Below are 27,509 nucleotides of genomic sequence, written 5' to 3'. Positions count from 1 at the left end.
TAATGTCTTTAATTTCCTCAATGTTTTGTGCCTAAAATTGTATTATTGTGTAATTAAGTTAGTTTGTATAGTAGTCTTAGTATAGTTGTAGTTTTCGCTCTAATATTTGTTTCATGATGTGCATACATGCTTTGGATGGCATTCCCAACCAAAAACCTGCTCTGAAAAGAATTATTCCATGTAATAAATGTTATCTGTTTTGTGTGCCTAATAAATAAAATAAAATAAAATAAATAAAATTTCTCTATGGCTCGGTCAATAATACAAGTACGTGTGTTAGCAGCGTTTATTTCCTCTTGAAGGTTTTCTGCAGTTACAGTAACGGAGCGTTCTTGCTTTTTCTCTTCTCTCGCTTTAATTCCCCTGACTCCAGCGCTTTCTTCATTACCTGTGGAACAAGAATAAAATAATAGGGAATATTACGCGAAACTCTGCGTAAGGGGCGACACTACCACTATATGTCACAATCTGGGGGTCTACCGCGAAACAAGAATATCGAAATTTCGTTATCTAACCTCTCTATCACTCTTGCATATTCGAGCGATAGAGAGGCAGATAACTAAATGCCGATTTTCGCGTTTCCCGGTAGGCCCTTGTTAACAAACCGCCTTGATGCATCAATGTCATATTTTATTGTCTGTGAAAACTTGTCAAAAAACAGTTTAAGGCACAGTATGTATAAGTTACTGTATGAGATTACTAGAGGCGGTGGTGCTGCACTCTGGCGGCAGAACATTGCAATAATATCCCGTATTATACCTAATTCAATATTCAAAAACATATTGTGTCAGTAGGCCTTAAGAGCTCTCGCGTAAGCCAATACATGGCCTGCTTTAAGTGAAATGGGCTAACTTAAGGTACTTTCCCTCCAGGGTCCATTAAGGCGTTGTCTGGTGACCCCAAAAGTGCAATAGACCCATTCAAAGTGGGGTACTTACTTAAAGGAGAACCCAATAGGGAACACCATAATTTCTTTGTTTAAAAAAAAAAATGCATTTAATTCAGACAAACATAGTCCATGTTTTGTTTTGTTTTGTTGTTCTAATTATCTTATTTCTTTCATCTTTTTGTCCTGTGTATGTGTGTTTTATGGAATAAATGTCTTTCTTCTTCTTCTTCTTCTTCTGAATGCCTGCTTATCGTGGTTATATCTCCTTAATATTTTGCTATGGCCTAATAATATGGGGTAATACTTACCCACATTTGACAAGCAATATTCACCCAAAAAATGATTTATATACCTGTAAGGCGTTGTCCTGTGTTCCTGAAAGTGCCGCAGGCTCGTTCAGAGTGGGGTACTTGAAGGAGAACCCCTTCGGGAACACGGGCCGGGCTAGCATGGCGTTCAGCTGCTTTTGTTTGATCTTGACTGCCTTCTCGATGCCAGGGTCTACGTCTTTCACGGGTCTGAAATGATATAGAATATTTGAGAGTATTGCGTATAAATACATAAAAAAACTTATGATTTAGGAATGTTGATGATGAAAGTGGTGGTAGCCGTTTAAGATGTACGACACTCTTACGGTAGATGTCGCTAGGGCCTCCCTAAGACTCATGTATGAAATATTCGCTTTATCGGGTAAGGTCTTGGTAGAACTACCAAAGGTGGGCAAAGTTATGTTAAAGGGCAAAGTTTTATACTGTTACGGTACTAACGCATCATCATCCACGATCATGTCCATCTCCCTGGCGGCCCTCTCCCTCCCCCCCGCAGCCTGGGCCGCCCTTCGTCTCTCCGGCTGCAGCGCGTCCAGCTCGCGCGCTGTACTCACGAGTCCAGCCCGCGCGGCACGGGGTGAGTCCCGGTAGCACGAGTGTATACTAACGCGTCATCATCATCCACGATCATGTCCATCTCATCATGTCCATCGTCCATCATGTCCGGCCCTCTCCCTCCCCCCCCGCAGCCTGCGCCGCCCTTCGTCTCTTCAGGAGTGCGTCCAGCTCGCGCTGTACTCACGAGGGCCTTGAGAGTGCAGCCCGAGGGGCGGCAGGGGGGGAGTCCCGGTAGTAGGAATGTATACTAACGCGTCATCATCATCCACGATCATGTCCATCTCCCTGGCAGCCCTCTCCCTCCACCCTAAAGCCTGGGCAGCTCTTCGTCTCTTCAGCAGGAGCGCGTCCAGCTCGCGAGCTGTATTCACGAGAGCCTTGAGGGAATCCAAGCCGAGCGGAGGCACGGGGAATGTTGGCAGCTCCGACTCTGGAATATTATGTATATTATTTATCACACCACCAATTCGAAGAAGGCCTTTTTCTTCCCTGCTAGGAGGAATCAAAGTGGCACTTTTCTGTTCTAACACACTATTCTTACATTTTTTTGCACATTATTTTTTAGCTGAAATAATCTGTTTAAGCATCATAATTCCCTCATAGGAGATGTAAAAAGCAGTATGCGTCACACGGTATCAAAATTAATTCGTCGTAAATATATCATTTTGATCCCTTGTAACACAAACTACTATTTCACCACACCAACTCGGAAAAGCTTACTTTGCACTTCAAAAGCGGATAGCAAAGTTGCATTTTATTCACATGTTAGGCAAAGTGATCAAATGCAAAGTTTGAGTTGTTTTCTTATGTTTGCAGGAAAGATTCATTAGTATTGTAAGTATTTCATCGGCTGACGAATATTTTTTTGGAATAAACATGGTAAATACTTTGTTATTGAATGATTGCGAGTAAGTAAATATTCACTCTTATTAAGTGTGACACACAACTTGGCATATCTCAGGACTTAATCGTTACTTATTGTCTGATTAATTGATTTAATTACCTGCTCACTATAATTATCTAATTCGGACATATAACTTGGCATATCTAAAGCCTTACTCTATCATAAGTACTTACTATATCTGATCATTCCTTATTGATTGGGATTAGTCTCGGATTAATTAACAATGGAGCCGCCATTAACAGGCGTTCCCCTCTGTCGAAAATAGGCGGCCAATGGTCAACCACATGTCAACCATATGTATGGACTGACGTTTATCTGACATGACGTACCTATACATTTGATGTGCCCCTCCCCCGCAAAAAACGGCAGACTATTTTGTACCGAAAATTTTAGACATGGCGTCTCCGTTGGTTATATCCTCTAAGGGATTAGTTGTCAAGCGGACGCCAGGCTCTGATGAGCCGTGGCGAAATGCCGGGATAACGCGAGGAAGAAGAAGAGATATCTAAAGCCATCATAAGTACTTACTATATTTGATCATTCCTTATTGATTGCTTACTTTTATACCCATATCTATCTGCAAGCCTCTCGCTCCATCATCAGAATAGTCAGACCTTCCTTACTGTCTGATTAATTGATTGAATGATTGAATACTTACTCTTATTAAGCGTGATACACAACTTGGCGTATCGGAAGGCCTCCTGGGGCTCCATCATGAGGATGGTCAGGCCTTCCTTGTTGGCTCGAGCCGTGCGACCGCTTCGGTGGACGTAGTTCTGTAGACAGGCAGACAAATATACATTTATATAGGAAGCGGTATAGCTACGGCTATAGTCAAGGCGCTAGAGTGCGCGTTAAGATATTTGTGAGCGCCTCGCCCGTTCCGATATATCTGGTGGCGACTGTAAATTGACGAACGCTACTGTAGAAAGCATTATAGGTAGCTAGAACAAGAATGAGTTATGCGGCCGAGCTGGAGCGAGTCCTTCTGTAACTCGAGACTAGCACGGAAGTTAAACATGTCAAAAAATGTATTTTTATATCAATTCCTTATAGGGGGTGTTACTGCACTGTTCTACCGCCAAAGTGCAACACTAGCGCCTCTAGGAAACCATAGAGTAACTTATACACACTGTACCTTAAACTGTTTTTTGACAAGTTTTCACAGACAACAAAATATGGCATTGATGCATCAAGGCGGTTTGTTAACAAGGGCCTACCGGTAAACGCGAATATCGAAATTTAGTTATCTGCCTCTTTATCTCTCGAATATGCAAGAGTGATAGAAAAGTTAGATAACGACATTACGATATTCTTGTTTCGCGGTAGACCCCCAGATCGTGATGGATTATGGTAGTGGCGCCCCCTACGCAGAGTTTCGCGTAATATTCCCTACTGTCCAAAAAAAGATTTTTTTTATATTATTTTTTGTAACGACATTTACTTGAAAGCAATAGTTATAATAGACGCCAAACGATCGTTCCGATTGGGTAATAAACCGCGCTGTCAACAAGGATGCGGCTAAAGTCGATATTGCTTATCTATGAATTACGCTGGCTCGATGAAACAGTAGTATATATTACATCTGCATTTATTTTATTATAGTACCGATGGATTCATTAATAATTTAGAACCGTCTGGTAATAAATTTGCAAGGATGACAGTGATACCGACAGTTCCAATGACGAAAACTATGTTAATTAAGTTCATTGTTTAAGTCTTTATTCATTGATATTTGTTGTGTTATTTCTTTTTATGGTATTTGTTACAAAGTTATAAATTATTAGCATATTTTTTTAATACAATGAGTTCAAAACTAACATAATCAATTATTATTATAAATACCACCATCGATAATCTGTGAAGGTTGTGACACGCATCCCTGCAAGCAGGTAGTAAAAGGGGCGGGCGGGCCTAAAGATTTATGGCCTCATCGGAACGATCCTTTGGCGTCTACAATAGTATCGAAGTGAACTTACCTCAGCGGTCCTGGGCACTTGATAGTGTATCACGTGGTCGACATTCGGTATGTCCAACCCCCTCGCTGCCACGTCGGTCGCTATCAGGACCCCGTGCGGGTCGTCTCTGAACCTACCAACAAATTACATTAACCCTTCACTGCATGCCATATAAACATTATTAATTTAAATTTAAAACTCAGTAGCTGTTAATATAGTTGAATAATACCTGGGAGACCGAGTATAGCTCGGAAAACATATAAAAACTTAAAAAATGCGCGTCTACCCGGAGATAAGACCTAGCTAGATCGATTTTTTGCCCCCAATAACCCCCATTCTTGAGGTTTTATATATTTTCCGAGCAAAGCTCGGTCTCCCCGATATTATACTTGACACTGACTGCACACGGAAAACATATCATCGGCCACGCTGTTAACTGTACATATGTACACCTTACGCCTGTAATAATGTCCACGGACGCACAGTTAGCAGTGTAGCCGTTTGTACCTCTCTAGGTTTTTGAGTCTCTGCCGCTGCTGCAGGCTGGCGTGCAGCTGTAGAGGGCGGCACTGCAGCAGAGACAGCAGCTGGGCTAACCTGAAAGAAAAAACACATACATATTGTACATATTGGTACAGATATTTTGAGTCCCGAGACAGGATAAGATAGTTTTTATCTCAAAACCGGCCAAGTGCGAGTCGGACTCGCGCACGAAGGGTTCCGTACTATTAAGGTAGAAGTACTAGTGCTCGACGCTGCACTAGTATTCGACATAGGCACTTTATATCAAATTGACACGGATTAAATTTGAATACAGAAAAATTTTCGCCGTTCAAATTTAACCTATATTACTTTGACATAAAGTGCCCATGTCGAATACAAGTGCAGCGGCTAGCACTAGTACATACTTCTACCTTACATAGAGTTGTGTATTACATGAACATTGGCATAGAGTTGCCAGCCTCGTTACTAAACGACCTCGCCTCGGCGCACTACCAGCCTCGGCCGGCAATTGCATTTCCCGGCCTTTAACCTTTTTAACGCCAATGAGGAAATATCCGCACCGTAGGTCCAACGCCGGAGACGGATTAATCCGTCATATAGACCACAGAGCAACATAGACTTACGTGCATATGCATAAAGTTCAACTTCAGTTTTGCCACTTCGGTGACGTGGCGTCCGAGTGACAGCTTTTATATAACACTTTACATTACACAAATGGGTCTACCGCGATATAATTTCATTGTTTTTACCTTAAATCCTTAATTTATTTTGCTGGGACGTCAGTCTTTCCGTGACCACAGCTGGTGCAACTCAGCCGAAACGTCGGAATTTAAGTTAAAAAATAATGAAATTACATCGCGGTAAACCCGTTTGTGTAATTAAATATGTGACAGCTTTTGTGTGTTTTGAATTTCAATTTTGGAATCTTTCGCTTGCTCGGGTATCAATATTAGCACGAGCGGTTAAACAACAACTTTGCCCCCTTGTAAAACAAATAACTATTTAAACATAGTAGCAAGATTGATTTGATTTAACTTACCGTTGGACACAGCCGATGGCGTTGCAGAAGACTATAGTCCTCCCGGGGTGCCGTTTTAAAATGTAGTAGAGGTAAGCGTCCTTGTGTTCAAACGCGCAAGCTATCTTACATTCCGTCAGGGTCTCCGCTGTGCCTGTTAAATTAAAAAACTCATAAGTAGTTATACTAAAAATTTGTGTAAATTTAATTTGTGTGATGACCTGATGACTGATGAGCATGGTTCCTGACTCATGTGTGTTTTCTATGTATTTAAGTATACATGATATATGGGAGATCGAGCTTTGCTCGGAAAACATATAAAAACTCAAAAATGCTCGGTTTCCTGGAGATAAGACCGAGCTAGATCGATTTATCGCCCTCGAAAACCCCCATGTAGCAAATTTCATCGAATGGTTAGAGCCGTTTGCGAGATCCCCGAAATATATAAATAAATAATATAGGTACACAAGAATTGCTCGTTTAAATATGAAAATATTACGACATAATTATTTATAAGTGTAACATACATACAGGGTGTAATCGTTAAGTGTAATGTCGATAATTCCGTAAATATAACTGATATCAGAAAACTTCAAATTGATATCGAAAGTGCGTTACCCAATGAGTAAAATTACATTAATAACTATTTTAAAATAAAAGCAGAAATATCCCAAAAATTAACTTCAAACCCTCCCATACATTTAGTACGACGACTCACCCCTCAAAGAACGTCGGTGTCGTAAAAGATACAACTGCTTGAAATTCATTATTTGCGATAATAAACTGCAATAAAATAATAAAACTACCGTTTATGAAATAATAATCTAACATTTATTTTTCTGATATCTGTTATATTTACGGAATTATCACCTGGCTACACTTAACGATTACACCCTGTATAAGTATATACTATACTAAGTATACTAAGTATATACTTATAGTATATATTATACTAGATTGGATTTAAAATTTTATGTTATCTTTGACTTGTAGCCTAATGTTGTTAATAAATTTTCATTTTCTGAACACAATTTTACGTTATAGGTATAGGTATAACCCAAAACAGCTTTCGTGCCAAACAAAAAATGCGTATGTAACCCGTTTTAACCAGGGACCGTTACCGGTATAACTAAAAATCTAAATATCTCATAGCTTTCACATTATTTCTTTGATATTATAGAACAGTATTTAGGTAAGGATAATGATTAACCAGATTAACTAAATTAAGTGCAAAAATATAGGTACATAAACAACCAAGATACCGAAATTGAATACCGGTTAATTTGTATGAAAAATAAGTTTTTGGCAAAAATTTCATTTTTGGTACAAGCTTTTATCGCTGACTGTACTTTTCTTACGACAGGCAACTAATAACCCATCGAGACAATTCTAAAAACCCCTAACACAATTACGCAACCTAATTGTTTCATCACAGAGTTCCTATGGCCACCTCCTGTCTCCATCATCAGATCAGCTCGATGGTACCATAATATTGCATTGTCATCCGATTTATACACGCATGCAAAATTTCAGCTCAATCGAAAACCGGGAAGTGGATCAAATTTAACTTGCAAGATTTGATTACAGACAGACAGACAGACAGACAACGGTCAGGTGAAACTAAATAAAAGCTAGTAATATACTGGTTATCGGTCCCTGGTTTTAACATACATAATACAGGTGTGTTTCACACTCACCCAGATTGTCTGAAGTGATGTCGACGACTTTGGGTTCGGTCATGCCGATGAGTGAGACCAGCCGAGCGATCTTCTGCTTCGGCGTCATCTTCTCGATCTTCCTGTTTATTATCTTGCCGCGTTTTGTTACCTGTAAAAAATACAATAAAAACGTATTTTTTTGTTGCTAACATGTTGACTAACTAATAAATACCTAGTTATATGCAATGAATGTGTCCTTGGTTTTCTGTGATATTTCCCTAACATTTCCGACCGAGAACATATAGAACTTTTTGGAAACATTTCCACAACTCTCACATCTGTATAGTTCGTTTTTTTAGCATTAGAAAGAAGTTGAAAAAAGATAAGCGATCTTGACATGTCTTTTAATTGAAAAACGCTTTTTAAAAATCAGTAACTATTACTTATGAAAGCAGAAGAATATAAATGATCGTATTAGATTCATAATTGTTACATATTTGACGTAACTTATTTTTAAAATGTGTTTTACAATTAAAAGACTCATCAAGATTGTTTGCCTTATTTCTAATACTAAAAAAACGAGCTATAATATTAATAAAAAAAGTAGTAAATTGCGTGTCTAGTGTTTCCATTTTGTCAATAGTTTGTTATTACGACCAAAAAAACTCACATAGGTTTAATAAAAAGTGTATTTCCTTCTGTGCAGTCAAACAATCAATCAGACTAAATGATAAAATAGAAGTATTTTATAAGTTAACACATTATTTCTATTTAATAGAAAAAAAATTGTATATATTATTTTTTGAACACAATACTTGTTGGCAAATTTAAAGGTCTATTGGTCAAATCTATTGTTTAGTAAGTTCACTTGATAAGACACCATAAACTTATTTTGAATGAAAACGATTTGCCAATGATTTCTTATTTTAATTGTTTATTTTTACATCAAGTTTCATGTAAAAAGAGTACAAAATATATATCCTACCTTCTTTCCCTTCATATGCGCCGGCAGGTCGTGGACTAGAGTCAACGTGGCCGAGAAGACGAAGTTCTGTCGCGAGTTTCTCTGTGCCTCGTCGTAGTTCAGTCTCTCGAGTAACGGATGAAGCTCCTCGAAGTGGTTCCGTTCGATCATACGATCTGTCTCGTCGATGGCAAGGAATCTGTCAAGAAAATAAAGTAGGTTACACGGAGTTTCCAAAAAGTTGCGCAAAGCTACCAAGAAGTTGGTAAAATTCTCGAAAATTTCAAAAATAAACTTTAATTTTGATAACGTCTAAACGTCCGTCTGTCTGTGTGTTACACTCACTTGACACTCGGTAACTGCTGTAGATGTGGTTCCCCACTGGACACCAGCTCCCACAGTCTCCCCGGAGTGGCCACCACTACTCCAGGGTATATGTATGTCTGTCTGTCTGTGTGTTACACTCACTTGACACTCGGTAACTGCTGTAGATGTGGTTCTCCTCTGGATATCAGCTCCCACAGTCTCCCCGGAGTGGCCACCACTACTCCAGGGTATATGTCTGTCTGTCTGTGTGTTACACTCACTTGACACTCGGTAACTGCTGTAGATGTGGTTCCCCACTGGACACCAGCTCCCACAGTCTCCCCGGAGTGGCCACCACTACTCCAGGGTATATGTATGTCTGTCTGTCTGTGTGTTACACTCACTTGACACTCGGTAACTGCTGTAGATGTGGTTCTCCTCTGGATATCAGCTCCCACAGTCTCCCCGGAGTGGCCACCACTACTCCAGGGTATATGTCTGTCTGTCTGTCTGTGTGTTACACTCACTTGACACTCGGTAACTGCTGTAGATGTGGTTCCCCTCTGGACACCAGCTCCTACAGTCTCCCCGGAGTGGCCACCACTACTCCAGGGTATATGTCTGTCTGTCTGTGTGTTACACTCACTTGACACTCGGTAACTGCTGTAGATGTGGTTCCCCTCTGGACACCAGCTCCCACAGTCTCCCCGGAGTGGCCACCACTACTCCAGGGTATATGTCTGTCTGTCTGTCTGTGTGTTACACTCACTTGACACTCGGTAACTGCTGTAGATGTGGTTCCCCTCTGGACACCAGCTCCCACAGTCACCCCGGAGTGGCCACCACTACTTCAGGGTATATGTCTGTCTGTCTGTCTGTGTGTTACACTCACTTGACACTCGGTAACTGCTGTAGATGTGGTTCCCCTCTGGACACCAGCTCCCACAGTCTCCCCGGAGTGGCCACCACTACTCCAGGGTATATGTCTGTCTGTCTGTCTGTGTGTTACACTCACTTGACACTCGGTAACTGCTGTAGATGTGGTTCCCCTCTGGACACCAGCTCCCACAGTCTCCCCGGAGTGGCCACCACTACTCCAGGGTATATGTCTGTCTGTCTGTCTGTGTGTTACACTCACTTGACACTCGGTAACTGCTGTAGATGTGGTTCCCCTCTGGACACCAGCTCCCACAGTCTCCCCGGAGTGGCCACCACTACTCCAGGGTATATGTCTGTCTGTCTGTCTGTGTGTTACACTCACTTGACACTCGGTAACTGCTGTAGATGTGGTTTTCCTCTGGACACCAGCTCCCACAGTCTCCCCGGAGTGGCCACCACTACTCCAGGGTATATGTCTGTCTGTCTGTCTGTGTGTTACACTCACTTGACACTCGGTAACTGCTGTAGATGTGGTTCCCCTCTGGACACCAGCTCCCACAGTCTCCCCGGAGTGGCCACCACGACTCCAGGGTATATGTCTGTGTGTTACACTCACTTGACACTCGGTAACTGCTGTAGATGTGGTTCCCCTCTGGACACCAGCTCCCACAGTCTCCCCGGAGTGGCCACCACTACTCCAGGGTATATGTCTGTGTGTTACACTCACTTGACACTCGGTAACTGCTGTAGATGTGGTTCCCCTCTGGACACCAGCTCCCACAGTCTCCCCGGAGTGGCCACCACTACTCCAGGGTATATGTCTGTGTGTTACACTCACTTGACACTCGGTAACTGCTGTAGATGTGGTTCCCCTCTGGACACCAGCTCCCACAGTCTCCCCGGAGTGGCCACCACCACTTCAGGGTTCCGCTTGAGTTCTCTCTCCTGCTTCACGGCCGCCATGCCGCCCACCACCGTCGCTATGCGGATACCTGTTGAAATAATGTTCACAAAATTAGTGATGTCGGTAGTGTTTGGAATGTGGCAGTTTTTTATGTTAAATAATTATATTAAATATTTATTTATAAGGTAGATACAAATATTAAAAATAAAATAACTTATCTTTAAAATAAAACTAAATTAAAACTAAAAACTAATACTGAATAAAATAAAATTAAATTAAAATATGTCCAAAAAATTGGGCCCCTTTGGCATGGTGCCGAGGACGCTGACAGCATTTCCCCGCTGTATTGCTAAGCTAATACGTTCAGCGAGAAAGCTGCCAGCTCTTCGGTCACCAGTGAAGTCTATAATCTTTTTTGAAAGCTCCTTATAAAGTTGTACAGCTTTTAAATAATTAAATATTTTGTACTTTTATTTTAATTTAATGTGTCCTTACCAACATTAGCATATAAAGATCAGTTTTATTGTATTACTAACAAATAATATGGGATTATTGTTGATGTAAGTTTTTATCACTGACTGTAGTTGGCCGATTTATTATCATTAAATGCTTAAAAAAAGATTAACCTGGTTTTCTCCATAAACTGTAGATTTTAGTAGGTAAATTAAGAAATGTATACGTAGTAAGTTAGTATCAATTAGTATACAATAGCCAGAACAGCGCCATCTTCTGACCGCTTCAATAACTATAGTTCCGCTCCTCGCCGTTGGATGCCGTTAGTAGTACTATGTTCTGTAGCTACTTTAGTTTTAACGCTCACCGCTTGATGGCGTTAGTAGTACCGTGCTTCCTATGTTAAAAATTTCAAAACACACGGATTTGCATGTATATTGTGTAAAACAGAAAAAACAGAAAAAGGGAAACATTATTTTACACTAACACATGTAATCTTAACCCTTTTTCTGCAAATAAATTATTATTAGAACATTTCAAATCTAATTATCGTCACAATTTTACCATACCACAGAATAAATAATAGTACTAGGTACAGAAGACTCACTCTCTAACAAAACGCGTCTGTCACGATCAGGACAGATATGGCCGCTAGGTGGCGACAACGCCACGGGCGGCTTATGGCAAACCCGAAAATTGGGGTCGAACGGATGTACTTTTAGCTACCTGTAGCAAAGCGACGAAATCGCGGAGTGAGCCACGCCTGACCATACTACATATTATTGTACTATCAAAAGGCGAATAAATGGTATTACATATTTGTATATAGGGTATTTCGCCAGTAACTGGCCACCCTAAACAAACAATGAATTCTATTCACCTATAAACAGAATTCATTTTAGTATAAGGTTTCTATAACTGGCCGGCCATCAATAACTAGCTACCTTATACGAAAATAAATTCTGTTAATAGGTGAACAGAATTCATGTTTAGTTTAGGGTGGCCAGTTATTGGCCGGTGGCCAGTTACTGGCGAATTACCCTGCACGTGGTATGAAATACCTGTATACTTGGCAACAGCCTTCAAATGCTGGGATATCTGCATGGCCAGCTCCCGCGTGGGTGTTAGAATGAGAGCGTAGAGCGGACTGCCGGTGCGGACCACCTCTGTCCCCGGCAGCTCTATGTTGTCTATCACTTTCACACACCCCATGCCTGGAAATAATACATTTGTGTTAGTATGTACGTACGTATGTATGTAAGTATGCCATAACCAAGGGAAAAAGGGATTCATTTTTATATATTAATTTAATTTTAAATTACTTAATTTTAATGTTGTTTTGCCTGTGTAAATGGGGCTGTCCATAAATTACGTCATCGATTTTTGAAGATTTTTGCCCCCCCCCCCCTATAATCATCCAAAAATCATGCTTCAAATGACCCCATTTCCTCCTACTTCATGCTACCGTCATCCGATGTCCAGACCCCCCCCCTAATTTGAAATGACGTAATTTATGAATAGCCCCAATGAGTAAAATCAATATACATATAGATAATTATATGTATCTAATTTTTGGTTTATTATTTTTTGTGTATTTTTTCTTTTTAGGTTATTAGGCCGAATAGTAGACAACATTCGGCTGAATACCGAATATTCGGCAAAGTGGCCGAATATTCGGCAACTATTCGGTAATAGTTGCCGAATATTCGTGGCATCTTTAGTTTTTAGACCCTTAGCAAAAAAAAACAAAAGTAGATAAAACTTACCTTCCTCATCACCATCAACTTCATCTTGACTCTCCGTATCTTCACCACTTCCGTCATTCACAATTACATCATCATCATTATTTTCTGATTTTTCACCCTCATTCTCATTTCCATCATCAGAATCGTCATCACCATCAAATATGTCAGAAAGACGCACGTAATCCGCACTGTCGTCGCTATCGTTCCCTTCATCCGTTGATAACTCCTTCTTTTTAACTGGCACATCTAATTCTTCTATAAAATCATCATCATTTTCATCTTTAAGTCCCTTATCTTTACTTTCTTCATTTTTATCTTGAAATTCCTCATCTTCTCCACTACTGTAGCCATCTTCTGATGAAGTCTCTTTTTTATTCTTATTCTTCATTTTATTCTTTTTCTTTTTAAATTGCTTCTTCGGAGGCGGAGGTTCCGATTTCTTCTTACTGCTCTTTTTGTATGGGATCTCGTACACGTCTAGGCCTTTCGCTTGTGCTTTCTCTTTGAGTTTTAAGATGCCGGTGAGGATGGGCAGGCCGAAGGCTAAGGTTTTGCCGCTCCCCGTCTCAGCTGCACCCAAGATATCTCTGCGGCCTGAAATATACAGAGATTGTCATGATCAATGGCAATATAGAACATAGTAGGGTGACTGTTATAGTTGGCCACTACAGAGTAATTGGCCACTCCATAACCTGGTTAAATTAGTTTTCATCACACTCGCTCAGTAAATGAGGAATTGCACGCAGGTTTAGCGGGAGTTATAGAAAAAGCGTTCTCCCGAGGGAGTTATGAAGTTTCTAATGCCATAATTAACAGCTTTTTGTCTTTATACTTAATTTTTGTATCGCAAGTGTGATGAAAAACATTGTGTGTAACTCGGGGTGTAATAATATTGCAAACTCAAGTCTATAAATCGCTCCGGCAAGCCGTCGCAATTTAACTTACTCTTGTTTGCAATATTTAACTTACGCCCCATGTTGCACAATGTACTATAATGCTATAATTTAAAAAAAAGCTGTAACTCCCTAGGGAGAGTGACAGACAGATGGACAGTGGAGTCTTAGTAAAAGGATCCCGTTTTTACCCTTTGGGTAGAGAACCCTAAAAATTGTGGTTTCCAACCTCAGTTGTGCTCCAAGTGCAGAAACAATTTGTTCTAAAAAAATACATAAAGATTACTTACTGACAAATCGGCCAGAATCCTTATCATGCATAGACAAGGATTCATTTAAATAAAAAACCGGGCAAGTGTTTGTCGGACTCGCGCACGAAGGGTTCCATACCATAATGCAAAATATGGCAAAAAAAAAAATGGTCACCCATCCAAGTACTGACCCCGACCAATGTTGCTTAACTTTGGTCAAAAATCACGTTTGTTGTATGGGAGCCCCACTTAAATCTTTGTTATTCTGTTTTTAGTATTTGTTGATATAGGGGCAACAGAAATACATCATCTGTGAAAATTTCAACTGTGACAGACGGACGGACAGCGAAGTCTTTGGGTACGGAACCCTAAAAAACGTCACAAATTATAGAATTACAACTTCTTTTGGTAAAAGTAGTCAATAACATACCATGGATGGCAGCAGGCAGTGACAGCTGCTGTATCTTAGTAGGCTGCTTGAAGCCGAGCTCCATGAGAGCCCGCGTGATCTCCTCCGGCAGCTTGAACTCTGCCCACGAGAGCATGTCCTCAGGCGTCAACTGTGACTCCACCTCCGCTACATTCTCACCGAGTTTCTTTCTAGTTTTACCCTTTTTGCTAGGTGGTAGAGTTTTATTATTCTTATTTACTTTACTGTCTGTATTATCTTCATTTGTAAGAGATGGTGTGACAGTATCGCAGGACTCCACAACGAAACCGTTGCTAAGTTTCGTTTTTTTATTTGTAATCTGTTTTTGTATCGTTTCATCGATGGATTGAGTGTTTTTGCGTTTCTTTTGCTCCTTTTTCTGAAAGTGTGAGACAAAAACGTGGTTAAATGATGTTTTATAATCGTTTTTCGTAACTATTATGACTGAGGGTGAGGAGGTTATCAGCCGATTGTTTTTTTTTTACCACAAAACTGCAGCATGTGAGACTTCATAGCACAACACATATAATTTTGATACATTATTTAATAATATTCAGTAGAATTTCCCAATCGATGTCTGTTAAATAACTTAAAAACATACCTTTTTATTGCGTGGTCTTTCTTTATCGAGACTATAACTTGTACACTCTTCCAAGCCTATAAAACCCTGTAATTTGTCTCCCATAGACGCTGGAAAGCCATCTAAAGCTACGGACTGCCATTTCAAATCTTTTAACTTTTTACTCATGGTTTCAATAAATTAATAAGCACTTTGAAACTGATTTTATAACCTCAAACAACAATGTGAATTTGACAATTGCAGGAGACCAGAGGGCTGGCCAGTATTTTGCTCAACGCATAAGTATTGCCATACAACGTGGCAATGCGGCCAGCCTTCTGGGCACACTGCCCATCGGCAGTGACTTGGGGGACGTTTTTTATTTATAGGCTTTTTATTTTAAGTTTATTTAGTTTAGAGATAGTTTGTATTATTATTTGTAAGCTAATTTAATGTTTTATATTTACTTAATTATTTGTGAATTAAAATTTAATAAAATATAATTTGACAATTTTGACATTTGATTGACGTAGCCTAGAGTCGAAGCAAAACAACCGACTACCGGTTTTCAACAGTAAAAACATCTACAGTTGCCTCCAGAAACTCGCGAACTAAATTGACATGAGTTTGACAAATAAAATGATACCAGGAATAGCAAAGAAAAAATAGTCAGGGGTATTTGTCGATAAAATGATATCGATAAGTAAGATGCACCTACTACCCATGTGATAATTATAAAGGGGTCACAAACGATTTCGATTTGTATGAATGTGACGAGAAAAGTGGTTGATTCGATTGTAAGATTGTGACGTTACCAATCAAATCAAGAGGTGCGGATGTGAAACTAACAAATTTCAATGTTAAGACGAAACAGGACCTGAGTTTTAAATATTTTAGGTAAATATACCCATCTCGCTAACGGAAACGGCTCCTAAACTAGTGCGATAAGGACAAGGCGAAAAATCCTGCGTAAAAATCTCAAAAATCGAGGTTTCGTACTCGACTGTTTCCTCCAAAACTTAACCAGTCATAACCAAATTTGGAAATCTAAATGATTATGAAATTATCTGTGCCGGACCGTTTTGCTTTTTTGGCTAATTGATATCAGTTTTGAATACTACGCCTCTCATTGCGGCATAGTCAAGGAGCCCATTTTGGCCATTTTTGAAAGGCTCTAGCGCCTTAAAAAAATACAAAAATATCAAAAAAGCAAAACGGTCCGATAGATATTGACAATATTAATCTGTGTTGAAAAAATCATTGCTCTAGCATCAAAACCCACGGAGAAAACAGTCGAGTACGTTTGTATGGAGAAGGCCACTCCAGTTGGCTCTTAATATGCAGGTTTGGGGGCAAGTTGTTTATATCAAGAGCTCGCGGTTGTAGTCATAAATCTAAAATTGGTGATTTAATTTTATACAATGTGACCGGTAGATGAGATTGAACGATAATTAAAGTTAGAGCAAGAAAAGTCTGCAGCGATTTTGATAGCCCACGCAGTGCAACTGTTATTTATACCTCATAATTGCATAGAATTTTGACGTTTAATTTTTTAATACTTGCACGTACGTTAATACTTGCACTGCGTGGGCTATTAAAATCGCTGCAGACTTTTTTTTGTCTAATTGTATTTAAATTCTGACCTAATTGTCAACTTGAATGTCCAGTTTCCAACGTCCCTAACGTTTTAATTTTTACGTCCACACCACACAAAATAAATGAGGAATCTTATCTTATTTCGCCGTCTGGGCGAATATATAAATAAGGCTATTTGTATTTTGAGCCAAGATCACGGTTTTTATGTTATCACATACAACTTGTTACTCTAGCTGTAATTTTTCCTAAAGCCCGCTCCACACTCGTGCGCGAATCGCGGCGCGAAGCCGCGAACGCGAGTCTGGAGTCGATTTCGCATATCAGCGAGCTAGACTCCACACTCGCGTTCGCGGCTTCGCCCGCGATTCACGCGCATAGTCTGGAGGGCGCTTAACAAATAAAATAAAATAAATAAAATTAAATATTTATATAATTAACTACAATATGTTTATTCAATATCCTTGTATCTATTACTATAAGATTGCACAATTATCGAAATACCAAGTAACATTTGTAAAATAATTTAAATTACTTAAAGATACTTTTTAACTGACCGCGCAACAGTAGCGCCGCTAGCGGTGAATTCTCGCGATATTCTCTAATCCAAACTTTTTTGAAAATATCGATATGTACAGCACTGGCCAAACTGTGGTATCATTTGTGCACATTGACCTGTCAATTTAGTTCGCGAGTTTCTGGAGGCAACCTTAGTTAGTGTGAACGAAGCTTTATTGTCTATGGAAATTTGTTTTAACAAAACAATTTTTTTTTAAATAATTTGAATTTGTTTATTGAAGTGCTCATTTTAAACATTTTTAATTTATTTATTTTTAAATAAACAGGCTTTTATGGCTGTTACCAACATTTTCATTGCTCTATTGCAGACGAAAAAAAACAAGTGCACGCTGCCGCCGCTGTGTCCATAGACAAATCGAAGGAGGGAGGAAGTTTGTGAGTGATCGATTTTGCACCGGCCTCCCAAAACTCACGACACGGGCATTTTCTTTGTTTGCCCGGACGCTTGTGTTGTGCACAATAAGCTAAACAGTAGCCGCGGTAGTTGTGATAAAATGGCGAACACGTTTCGCGCCGTGACGGTCTCAGCCGTCAACAATGACGGCGCCCTGACGCCGCGTTTTAATTTCCCTACAAACGTAAACGTGGATTACGACCCTCAAGGGTTGAGTGTTAAAGTGATCCGTGCGGACCCGGTGCTGGCGCAGGAGGTCCTGGAGTTCCCGGTGCACAGCCAGAGCGAGTGTTCGCGCGTGGCGGGCCAGAGTTACATCTTCACGATAGACAATGAAACGCTCTTCTTCAAATTCGCATCGGACGTCGATTGCCAGAATTTCCACCTGCTGGTCAGCAAAATCAAAGCTGGCCGCTCGTCGTCGGTGTTCACGGTGCGGACGGAAGACTCCTCGGCGCTCCAGTATTTCCAGTTTTACGGTTACTTGAGCCAGCAGCAAAACATGATGCAGGATTACGTACGGACGAGTACATATCAGCGCGCCATTTTATCGAATATTAACGACTTTAAGAATAAAGTGGTGTTGGACGTTGGAGCCGGGTCAGGTATCTTGTCGTTCTTCGCCGCCCAGGCTGGTGCTCGCAAGGTTTACGCGGTGGAAGCCAGTAACATGGCGCACCACGCGCAAGCTCTAGTTCGCGCGAACGCGCTCCACGACCGGATCACGGTCGTAGCCGGAAAGATTGAAGAGATAGAGCTTCCTGAGACTGTAGATGTGATAATTTCCGAGCCTATGGGCTATATGCTGTACAATGAACGGATGTTAGAAACCTATTTGCATGCTAAGAAGTGGCTGAAACCTAATGGAAACATGTACCCCACTAGAGGTGACTTACACATAGCACCGTTCACCGATGACGCTCTCTTCATGGAACAGTACAATAAGGCTAACTTCTGGTACCAGACGTGCTTCCACGGGGTAGATTTAAGTGCTCTCCGGACTGCAGCTATGAAGGAGTACTTTAGACAGCCTATTGTAGATACATTTGACGTCCGCATCTGCATGGCGAGATCGGTGAGACATGTAGTTGACTTCCTTAACGCTAATGAGACGGATCTGCATCGCATTGAAGTACCATTCCGATTTGAATTGACACAATCAGGAACATGCCACGGACTTGCCTTTTGGTTTGATGTGTTATTTGCCGGCAGCACACAGCCCATCTGGCTGTCTACAGCACCCACAGAGCCTCTCACACATTGGTACCAAGTGCGCTGTTTACTTGAAACTCCAATTTTCGCGAAACAAGGCCAAGCTTTAACTGGACGAGTGCTGTTACTAGCAAATAAGCGACAGAGTTACGATGTGACAATGGAAATAAACCTAGAAGGCACAAATATTACATCCTGCAACACATTGGACTTGAAGAACCCTTACTTCAGGTATACGGGTGCGCCAGCGGCGCCTCCGCCGGGCGTAAACACCACGTCACCGAGTGAAGCATATTGGAGCACTGTAGACACAGGAGCGCTCAGCAACGGGCAACAAGTGCTGCTAGAAACGCCTGCGTTTGGCGCAGCGCCCGACCTGTCCTACCCTCAACACCCAAACATGATTAAGACAGTGATGCTGCAGGAAGAGTTCATCAAGAGGATCGGAATCAGTCAGAACGGGGACATATAATCCGCGCGGTCGCGCCGGGCGCGCCTGCGGGCCCTGAGGCGGCGTCGGTTGTGATCCGGACGCTCTAGTGTGTAAGCGGACTTATTTATTTCGAACACATCACAGTGCGGCCGATTTGACCTGGAGCTGGTTTTTCTGGGTTTGGTTCTGGAAGACTATGTTGTTTTTTGCCTTAATAACGTAAATTCGATTAGTTGTACAGTCTTAGGGCCCCCCCACATCTGGCGTCTTTCGAGCGTCGGCGTCTACAATTCTATGGCCGACGTCGACGCAACGTCGACGCGGCGTCGACGCAACTGCGCAGCGACGTCATTTTCCATAACGCTGGACCGACGCCGACAGACGCCGACGCTCGAAAGACGCCAGATGTGGGGGGGCCCTTATTTGACGAAAACAGAAGAATGACTTATGCTGAAATTTTTGGGCCATGTAGGGTCCAATACTTCCCTGTGAAATGCCCATTGTAAAGTTAAAATAAGTTCATGACTGTATGAACAGTAAGTAAGAGTAAATGGATCATTAAAATATGTCTAAATCTTAATAATAAGTTCAATTCTTGATCAATTAAATTGAAAAATGTCACTTTTCACTTTGACAAAGAATTGTATAATCATCATCATAAGCATGTTATCGACTATAAACAGGGTGTTATTTCAACCCTTAGTCATATTTTGCGAGGTGAATTATATAGCTCATATTCAGCAACTTTTACAACGGCCGAACCACGAAATTGCGAAAAAAATTGGTAAATTAACCTCTCATATGCTATCAAATATGATCATTGAAAAAATAAATATGATCAATTAAAACAATACATTTAAATTCCCATGCGGATCAGTGTCTAAGCATACAATGAGAATTAAAAAAATCACAATTTTGGGGTTGGTTGGTCCCCTAGTAAAAGTTTCTGGATTGACCTATATTCACTTAGCAAAATTTGGCTATACATTGAAAAACTGCCCCATAGGCAAAATTCAACTTAGTCTTTCATATTAACAAGTATGCTTTAAACACTGTTAAAGTCTGTGGGCCTACTGTGAACCACGTTTGATGTGTTGCCTCTCTGCCACACATACGTACGAATCTACAAGTGCGATAGAGAGGCAACACGCCGAACGTGATTCGCGGTAGGCCCTCTGCTTCTTAAGCAGTTTGTAAATACCCTGTGGGGGAAGGGAAGGGGGCGTTTCAGGGCAAAAGGCAGCTCCAGCCTAGATAAGATAGTGCAAGTACATTTATTAGTGTTACGAGTTATGCCTGAGCCTTGAAGGCTTGAGAAATGTTTTTGTTATGTTGGTTTTCAGAAAATAGTGTACCATTTTTTTTTAATAATTGATTAATATTGGATTATTTTCACGGAGAATTGTGAGGATTATAGATTTAATAATGACCAGATTTTCATACAAAATTAATGGGTCACTTTGTGACAATACAAATAAAATTTACAGTCAAAGAATTTAATTTCCGTATCATTTTGTGCCTTGTCACAGTGACGATCAATGTGAAAGTCGCTATAGTCAGACCGTAAAAAGTCTGCAGCGATTTTGATAGCCCACGCAGTGCAAGTGTCATTTTAAACGTCAAACTTCCATGAAATTATGACGTATAAATAACACATGCACTGCGTGTGCTTTTAAAATCATTGCAGACTTGACATCATACGTATAAATAACACTTATGCTGCGAGGGCTATCAAATCCGCTGCAGACTTTTATTGGTGCGATTATAGGGACCTCATACTATTGTCACTGTGACTGTGACTGAACTGAAGTTTATATTCCTTGACCATAAGTAAAATGACGTCACAAGCCTGACAATTTTTTTACACTAATTGTACAAACTGCAACACTATTAACTGTACGTCAGTGGACTTTATTACATAAGGCATAAGGTCCACCAATGGACAGTTAATAGTGTGGGAGATGGTACTTGTTATTCTCAGTAGAAATAACCCAAAACTTTCTATATTTATAAATAGATGGTACATTTTATTCTAAAAATGCCCTAAAGAAAGCTAGCAATACACTGGAACACTCAAGCCTTGAAGACTTGGAGGCTTGACTCGCACCACTAAGGGCCCGCCACATCTGGCGTCTTTCGAGCGTCGGCGTCTACAATTCTATGGCCGACGTCGACGCAACTGCGCAGCGACGTCATTTTCCATAGCGCTGGACCGACGCCGACAGACGCCGACGCTCGAAAGACGCCAGATGTGGGGGGGCCCTAAAGTTAGCGTAGTAAGCTTAAGTGTAAGGCTTCATTGTCAATACTCATAGCTCATCGGTGGGAGTTTTTGGAGAACATTGATATTTTGTAACAATTACTTTATGAGGAAGAACAATATTTTTTTTACAGTATTTTCAGTTGAAACAGGCAGTTAAATTTCTGCTCTGTGATATATTCACTCTTGCTAAAGATATATGATAGAAATGAAACTTAGTTGGTAATTGCAAACATTGGATGTACACGCGCCATCAAATACATCGGAGCAGCGTAGGTGTTCAAAAATAACTGTACATGCACTTTAACCTCTTTAAAATCTATTTTCAAGACATTAAAGTGCATGTTAAAGCTTCTAGGCTTTGTTCATATATTTGTGACCACCTTGGCCGTTCCTATATATCAGATGGCGACTGTACGTTTGCCCCATAGTTGCAATTGCTTACTTGAAATAGCATGAAACTCATGTGCAATTTATAATAAATAATAATCATTTACTAAATCACTGCCATTATGTACTAATTATGAAAAAAAAAATAACATTGATCAGATGATTCAGCCCGGAATTCAATTATGTGACAGACTCTATTTGATTTTTGTATGACTTCATTAAAAATTATGAAACAACATAATATTTCATTTTATTTCCTTAGGAGGCCGGAACACCGGCGAAGCGAGTAGTGATCTACTGTCTTTTCGCACAAGAAACACATATAAAAAATAATCACACTATTTCAATGGATTAAGGTGAAAAAATGTATAGCTATAGTTGGTCGACAAAAAAAATATAGATGCATATACATATTAATACTTGATCGAAGATAGAGATGTCTTCATAATGATAGCAAGATTTTTTTTTAAAAAGAGACTTCCTTATTAACATGGGTCACTCACGTTTTATAAGTCGAGATTCGACGTGTTTCATGACAGCCTGCCAACGCGTAGGGCTCCAGTTGAAGCTGCGCGTTATTTTTTGGAGCAAATTTCGACTTAAACATACGTGAGTGACCCGTATGTTTGAGCCTCACATTTTGTTATTAAATTCACTTAGCTACTCGTTCGTCGTCACTAGTAAGGCGGCTGCCTACATAAATAATATTTTTGCAGTATAATACAATTAATAAATCGAATAGGCGATAAAGTAATTAATTAATTCAAGGTTTTTTGCACAAGGTTACTGCAATAATTAATTACAAGTAATTATACTATTATTTTTATTGAGTAATCTTTTCAGTGATATCAATTTTCTCCAACAAACCCTATACTAAGTATCAAGTAATCATTAGGTAGAACGTGTACAGTAAGCCTGCCGTCCTGAACGCGGACATAGCTTATGATGATGATGGACGTTTCCAGAAAAATGTTTGTTTTTTTACTTTTTTCAAAAAGGAACTTAGAAATTTAATATTTGGGGCATCACGAGTACCTTTAATAAAAATAAATGTCTAGATTTAGACTAAGATAAGTCGCAATGATTTTGATAGCACACAGTGCAAGTGTTATTTTAAACGTCAACAAACTTCTATGAAATTATGACGTATAAATAACACATGCACTGCGTGTGCTTTTAAAATCATTGCAGACTTATCTTGGTCTAACTGTAGGTACATTTTTTACGTATAAAATTGGAATCAGTTTTGTGATGATCCATACAAAATATATGTATATGAGATATGTCACAAAACGTGCCAAAAAATAATATTTTTTTGGCAATATAATTTATTTTTTGAATAAGTATAAGATACGTTTTTCTGAAAACGCCTACAGTTGTTGTTCCTTTTACACTGGCAGTAGTTCTGCTGGAAAACTACCATAATTCTGAAATACTTTATCAATATGACAGAACTATGAAGTGCTGTCAATTTAATATCTCTATTTCTGGTTATAGAGCGCGTAAAGTCCAAAACATACCCGCTTTGGCAGCTAAACTAGGTGGCGCTACGAGTCTGTACGTAACCAAGCGCCTTTATGACGTCGCGCCATCGCCGCCGTCTGCTAAAATATTTTGGACTACTCGTACTTTACGTGCCTTAGGGCTCCGCTACACGATGGGCCAACGCCGGTCACTCCAAGGGACGCAGCCATGCATAGAATGAGATAGCAACATCAATTGCTCCCTCTAACGCATAAATGCGTCCCTTGGAGTGGCCGCCGTTGGCCCATCGTGTAGAGGAGCCATTTGCCGTTCGCTTCAAGTTGGCGGTTACCTGGGGTCGCACCACGCCGCCACCCAGGCCCGCTTACTACTGACACAGAATAAATAATAGTACTAGGTACAGAAGACTCACTCTAACAAAACGCGTCTGTTACGATCAGCACAGATATGGCCGCTAGGTGGTGACAGCGCAACGCGCGGCTTATGGCTAGCTACCAAAATTGGGGTGGAACGGATGTACTTTTAGCTACCTGTACAAAGCGACGAAATCGCGGAGTGAGCCACGCCTGGTGCTGACATGACTGACGTCATTATGGAATGGCCAACTCAAAGCGAACGGGTAGTAACTAGGCAATGAGTAATTTTGGTACCTATCCGTGGCGGCGCGTCCATAAAAGCCGATTCCCACCGGCTTGCCTGTTTTTGGACGTTAGGAAATATGTAAACCAAATTAGCCCCGGCTTGCCTATGGATATATTTGACGCGCCGCCACTGGTACCTAGACAAGTCAGTATTAAGTTACAATTGTAAAAACTAAAATGTATGAAAAAAAAATCAGAGTTAAGGTATGTTTCCAGTTCCGTCTGCCACTTCAAGCAATAACGTAGATTTAGGGATCTGTCCATATCCGTATTCGGTGTTGCGTGTAAATATAGTATAAATAGCATGTATAGGTACCCACCGAGGTTGTGGCACATTTTCTTATGTTAATACCTTTGTAAAAGATTTACCTGAACTAGATGCCATACGGAAGAAAATGTGACCAAGCCTAGAATCGAACCAGCGTCCTCTGCATTCGCTAGAGGCGTAGACCGCTTGGCTACCCGGGCCACGGAAGCATGGCTCGAATTTTCTCAAGTATTGAGGGCCTACGGCGCACTTTGTCACTTAAGAAAATGTGCTACAACTCAATTCATACCACTATGATGGGGATAATAACGATTAGCTTGATATAAAGAATTTTCATAGTTTCACCTTGACTAAACCTTATTATAGGTCAAGTCAGGTCACGTGTAGTTTTGCAACTAAGAACATTTTGATCATTCAAATATAGAATCTTGGCACAGATTTTGGGTGTCTGCTATATTTTAGATTGAAGCAAAATAGGCGCTAAAATCTCCCTGTTGCGATATCTATTTTTTTAGAAGAACGTCTTATACTTTTTTTTAGAAAAAGGTTTAAGTCCAATTTTTAATTTACAAATTATTCGAGAAAAAAGAGTTAACGTTTTCTAGGTCTCAAAAGATTTTAAGCACCAACCAACAGATGTCGCTGTGCCGATTATTTTTTTAAATCGCTGACTATATTGTAATGTATTGATTTGGTGCTGTCTCCGCGCACAACTAGGTTACAAATAACACGACTACCTCATTTTGGCATTTTGGTTGCTGGCTAAAAAATTATTAAAGGCGCCAAAAAAGGAAAATAAATAAACAAAATTCGAGGCTAACGCTAATTCAGTTTTGTATGTGAAAACGTCACCCTAAATTATATGTTACACAGAATTACTACTTTTTTTAAACTAGTACTTATTTTAAGAAGAATTAACTGATAATTTTCTAGAAAATAAATTCAAATATTCATAAAAATGCCAATGGCACCTCTTTTTTAGCCAACAGCCACAAATATTCTCAATTTGTTTACGACAAGCCACACCAAACTCCGAATAAACTTGCCAATTCGCTGAATACTTTTATCATTGACTGACGAAAAGCCAGATTTTAGCAAACCTACTCGCGTCACTGAGTACTGGAGCTATTACTCGTCGCGTCATCTGTATATGCCTGTATTGCCTGATATTATATTTTATCGTTCTTGACTGTGTTTGTACATACATATAGAGTACGCTAACTTTACACTGATTTCATCAGAGCAAAGTGAGGGGGTCTCATAAACGTTACGACGTATATATGAAGACATGTTTTTATAGGCATTTGACATTGCCACAATTGGTCATTGCACATAGGTACATAGGTACCATGTAAAGCTTGGTCAGGCTTTATTTCTTTTGCACCACTTAATAAATTGACTGAAATATGGTGGCTATATTAAAACTAGAAAGTGTCCTTTTTTGGTAGACTAACTTATAATTTGCCATAATTTTGTTGGCTTCAAAAACTTGTTAAAAATTAATTGCTTGACATACAACATCCGTTCAACGAATCCATTTAGCATGTCTGCAAAGTCGGGTCACTCACGCTTTCGAGATCTGTACAGCTCGATAAGAATTTTGTGAGTGACTCGCGACGATAGCCCAGTGAATACTAGATGATGATGATGATGAATACTAGTAAACCTGAGTGACCCGATTTGAATATCTTAATACGAGAGTTTGATATGTATTTACATTGATCATGTCATGTCGAAATGTGAGTTGCATATTGTATAGTTTTTCCAAACTGATTTTATTAAGTGAAGTACTGTTTTAAGATTAAGAAGTAATTGAAGTGAAAAAATGACAACTATACATATTACTGCATTAGTTCTGTCAACATAACTGTAATAGGGTAAAATACCCAGTTGGCGCCATCACACCATACTTGACACCTTAATTTAAGGATTTTAAGGCATAAAAACTTGCAAAATTAAGTGCCAGTGATTGGTAATCATTAACTCATTATATAGTTTACTAGTTTTTTTAAGTTATTCAAGTATCAAGAGCAATATGGTTGTGTATAGAATACTGATTCAGTTACCGTCGTGTATTGGTTAGACCTTAAGTCGAAACGTTAAGGTGCATTATTGTACTACATTGGGCAAGCCTAATAAAAACAATGTAATGACATGGAAAGGATCCGAATAAAACTAAAATCTTGTAATTAAACATTGTTTTGTATGGCAGATAATATCTGTCAGATACTAAAATGATAGTTCCATGATATTTGTCCAACAAAGTAATTTTAGTAAAAACGCTGGGTTTTTGGGTAAATTTACTACTCGAACAGTCATTTTAATATTTAAGCAATGTTTAGAATTCGAAGTATTATTTTTGTTTGGATCTTTTTTAAGCAATGTCTAAAATGTATTTGACTATTATGGACATTATCCAATATGTCCTAATCTATAGCATGGACAAGGCAATACTAGGACGTACAGTATTGTAGCCGCAAATAGCTGAAATAGAAGGTGCTGTGCGGTGTCAAACATTAGCGCTTGTCAAGATTGAGTTACTTAAGACAGCTTAATGTACTTGGCAGTATAGCACCATCTACTTCAACTGTTTTTGCGGCTACAAGATGCTGTATTCCTTTACGCTTCTAGTATTGTTTAGTCTATGCCTTACTAGAATCCTAAGGTCACGTAAGATTTTTTTTTTAGTTTTTTGGTATAACGTGATTGTAGAGGGGTCTCCATAGATTATGAACTTATAAATATAATACTAGGGCTAGATTAGGATCGAATACATAGACAATATTTGTAAATTGCTTAATGTAATAGACACTATCTCTATCAAAATCTAGTCACAAAAATTCTAATTTGTCACGATACTTCTATGATATTCGGGTTTAATAACTTTCTAGCAACTATGAAAGAAAGAGACACAGTCATGCGTTCATAGTATTTCAAGAGTGGCTAGGTTTTGGTATGCCATAGTTATTTCAGTATTACTAAGGTACTATGGTCGTATTAGAAATGGTGTTCATTCAAATTTATTGTCTTGAACAATATGACACTTAGTAAC

At 39.7% G+C, this 27,509-nt stretch overlaps 2 protein-coding genes across 2 annotated transcripts; one reads left to right on the top strand and one right to left on the bottom strand.

Annotated features, from left to right (window-relative positions):
- Positions 1 to 272: 272 nt before the first annotated feature.
- Positions 273 to 15,476, bottom strand: LOC134673844 (ATP-dependent RNA helicase DDX24). The gene is made up of 14 exons (XM_063531882.1): positions 15,245 to 15,476; positions 14,644 to 15,022; positions 13,091 to 13,663; positions 12,386 to 12,538; positions 10,806 to 10,959; positions 8,804 to 8,981; positions 7,858 to 7,987; positions 6,182 to 6,314; positions 5,146 to 5,235; positions 4,660 to 4,771; positions 3,339 to 3,456; positions 2,029 to 2,206; positions 1,242 to 1,407; positions 273 to 388 (listed from the first exon to the last, which is right to left on the bottom strand). The coding sequence occupies exons 1-14, from the start codon at positions 15,389 to 15,391 to the stop codon at positions 314 to 316; spliced, it is 2,586 nt and encodes an 861-aa protein (XP_063387952.1). The 5' UTR covers positions 15,392 to 15,476; the 3' UTR covers positions 273 to 313.
- Positions 15,477 to 17,715: 2,239 nt separating this feature from the next.
- On the top strand, positions 17,716 to 19,620 carry LOC134674097 (histone-arginine methyltransferase CARMER). Its single transcript, XM_063532150.1, has one exon. It carries the CDS (start codon positions 17,869 to 17,871, stop codon positions 19,450 to 19,452), a length of 1,584 nt encoding a protein of 527 aa, XP_063388220.1. The 5' UTR covers positions 17,716 to 17,868; the 3' UTR covers positions 19,453 to 19,620.
- The last annotated feature ends 7,889 nt before the right edge of the window (positions 19,621 to 27,509 follow it).

Source organism: Cydia fagiglandana, chromosome 19 (genome assembly GCF_963556715.1).
Source record: "Cydia fagiglandana chromosome 19, ilCydFagi1.1, whole genome shotgun sequence".
NCBI classification, from domain to species: Eukaryota; Metazoa; Arthropoda; class Insecta; order Lepidoptera; family Tortricidae; genus Cydia; species Cydia fagiglandana.
The sequence above is the reverse complement of the archived record's forward strand: the minus strand, read 5'-3'. Positions and strand labels throughout refer to the sequence as shown.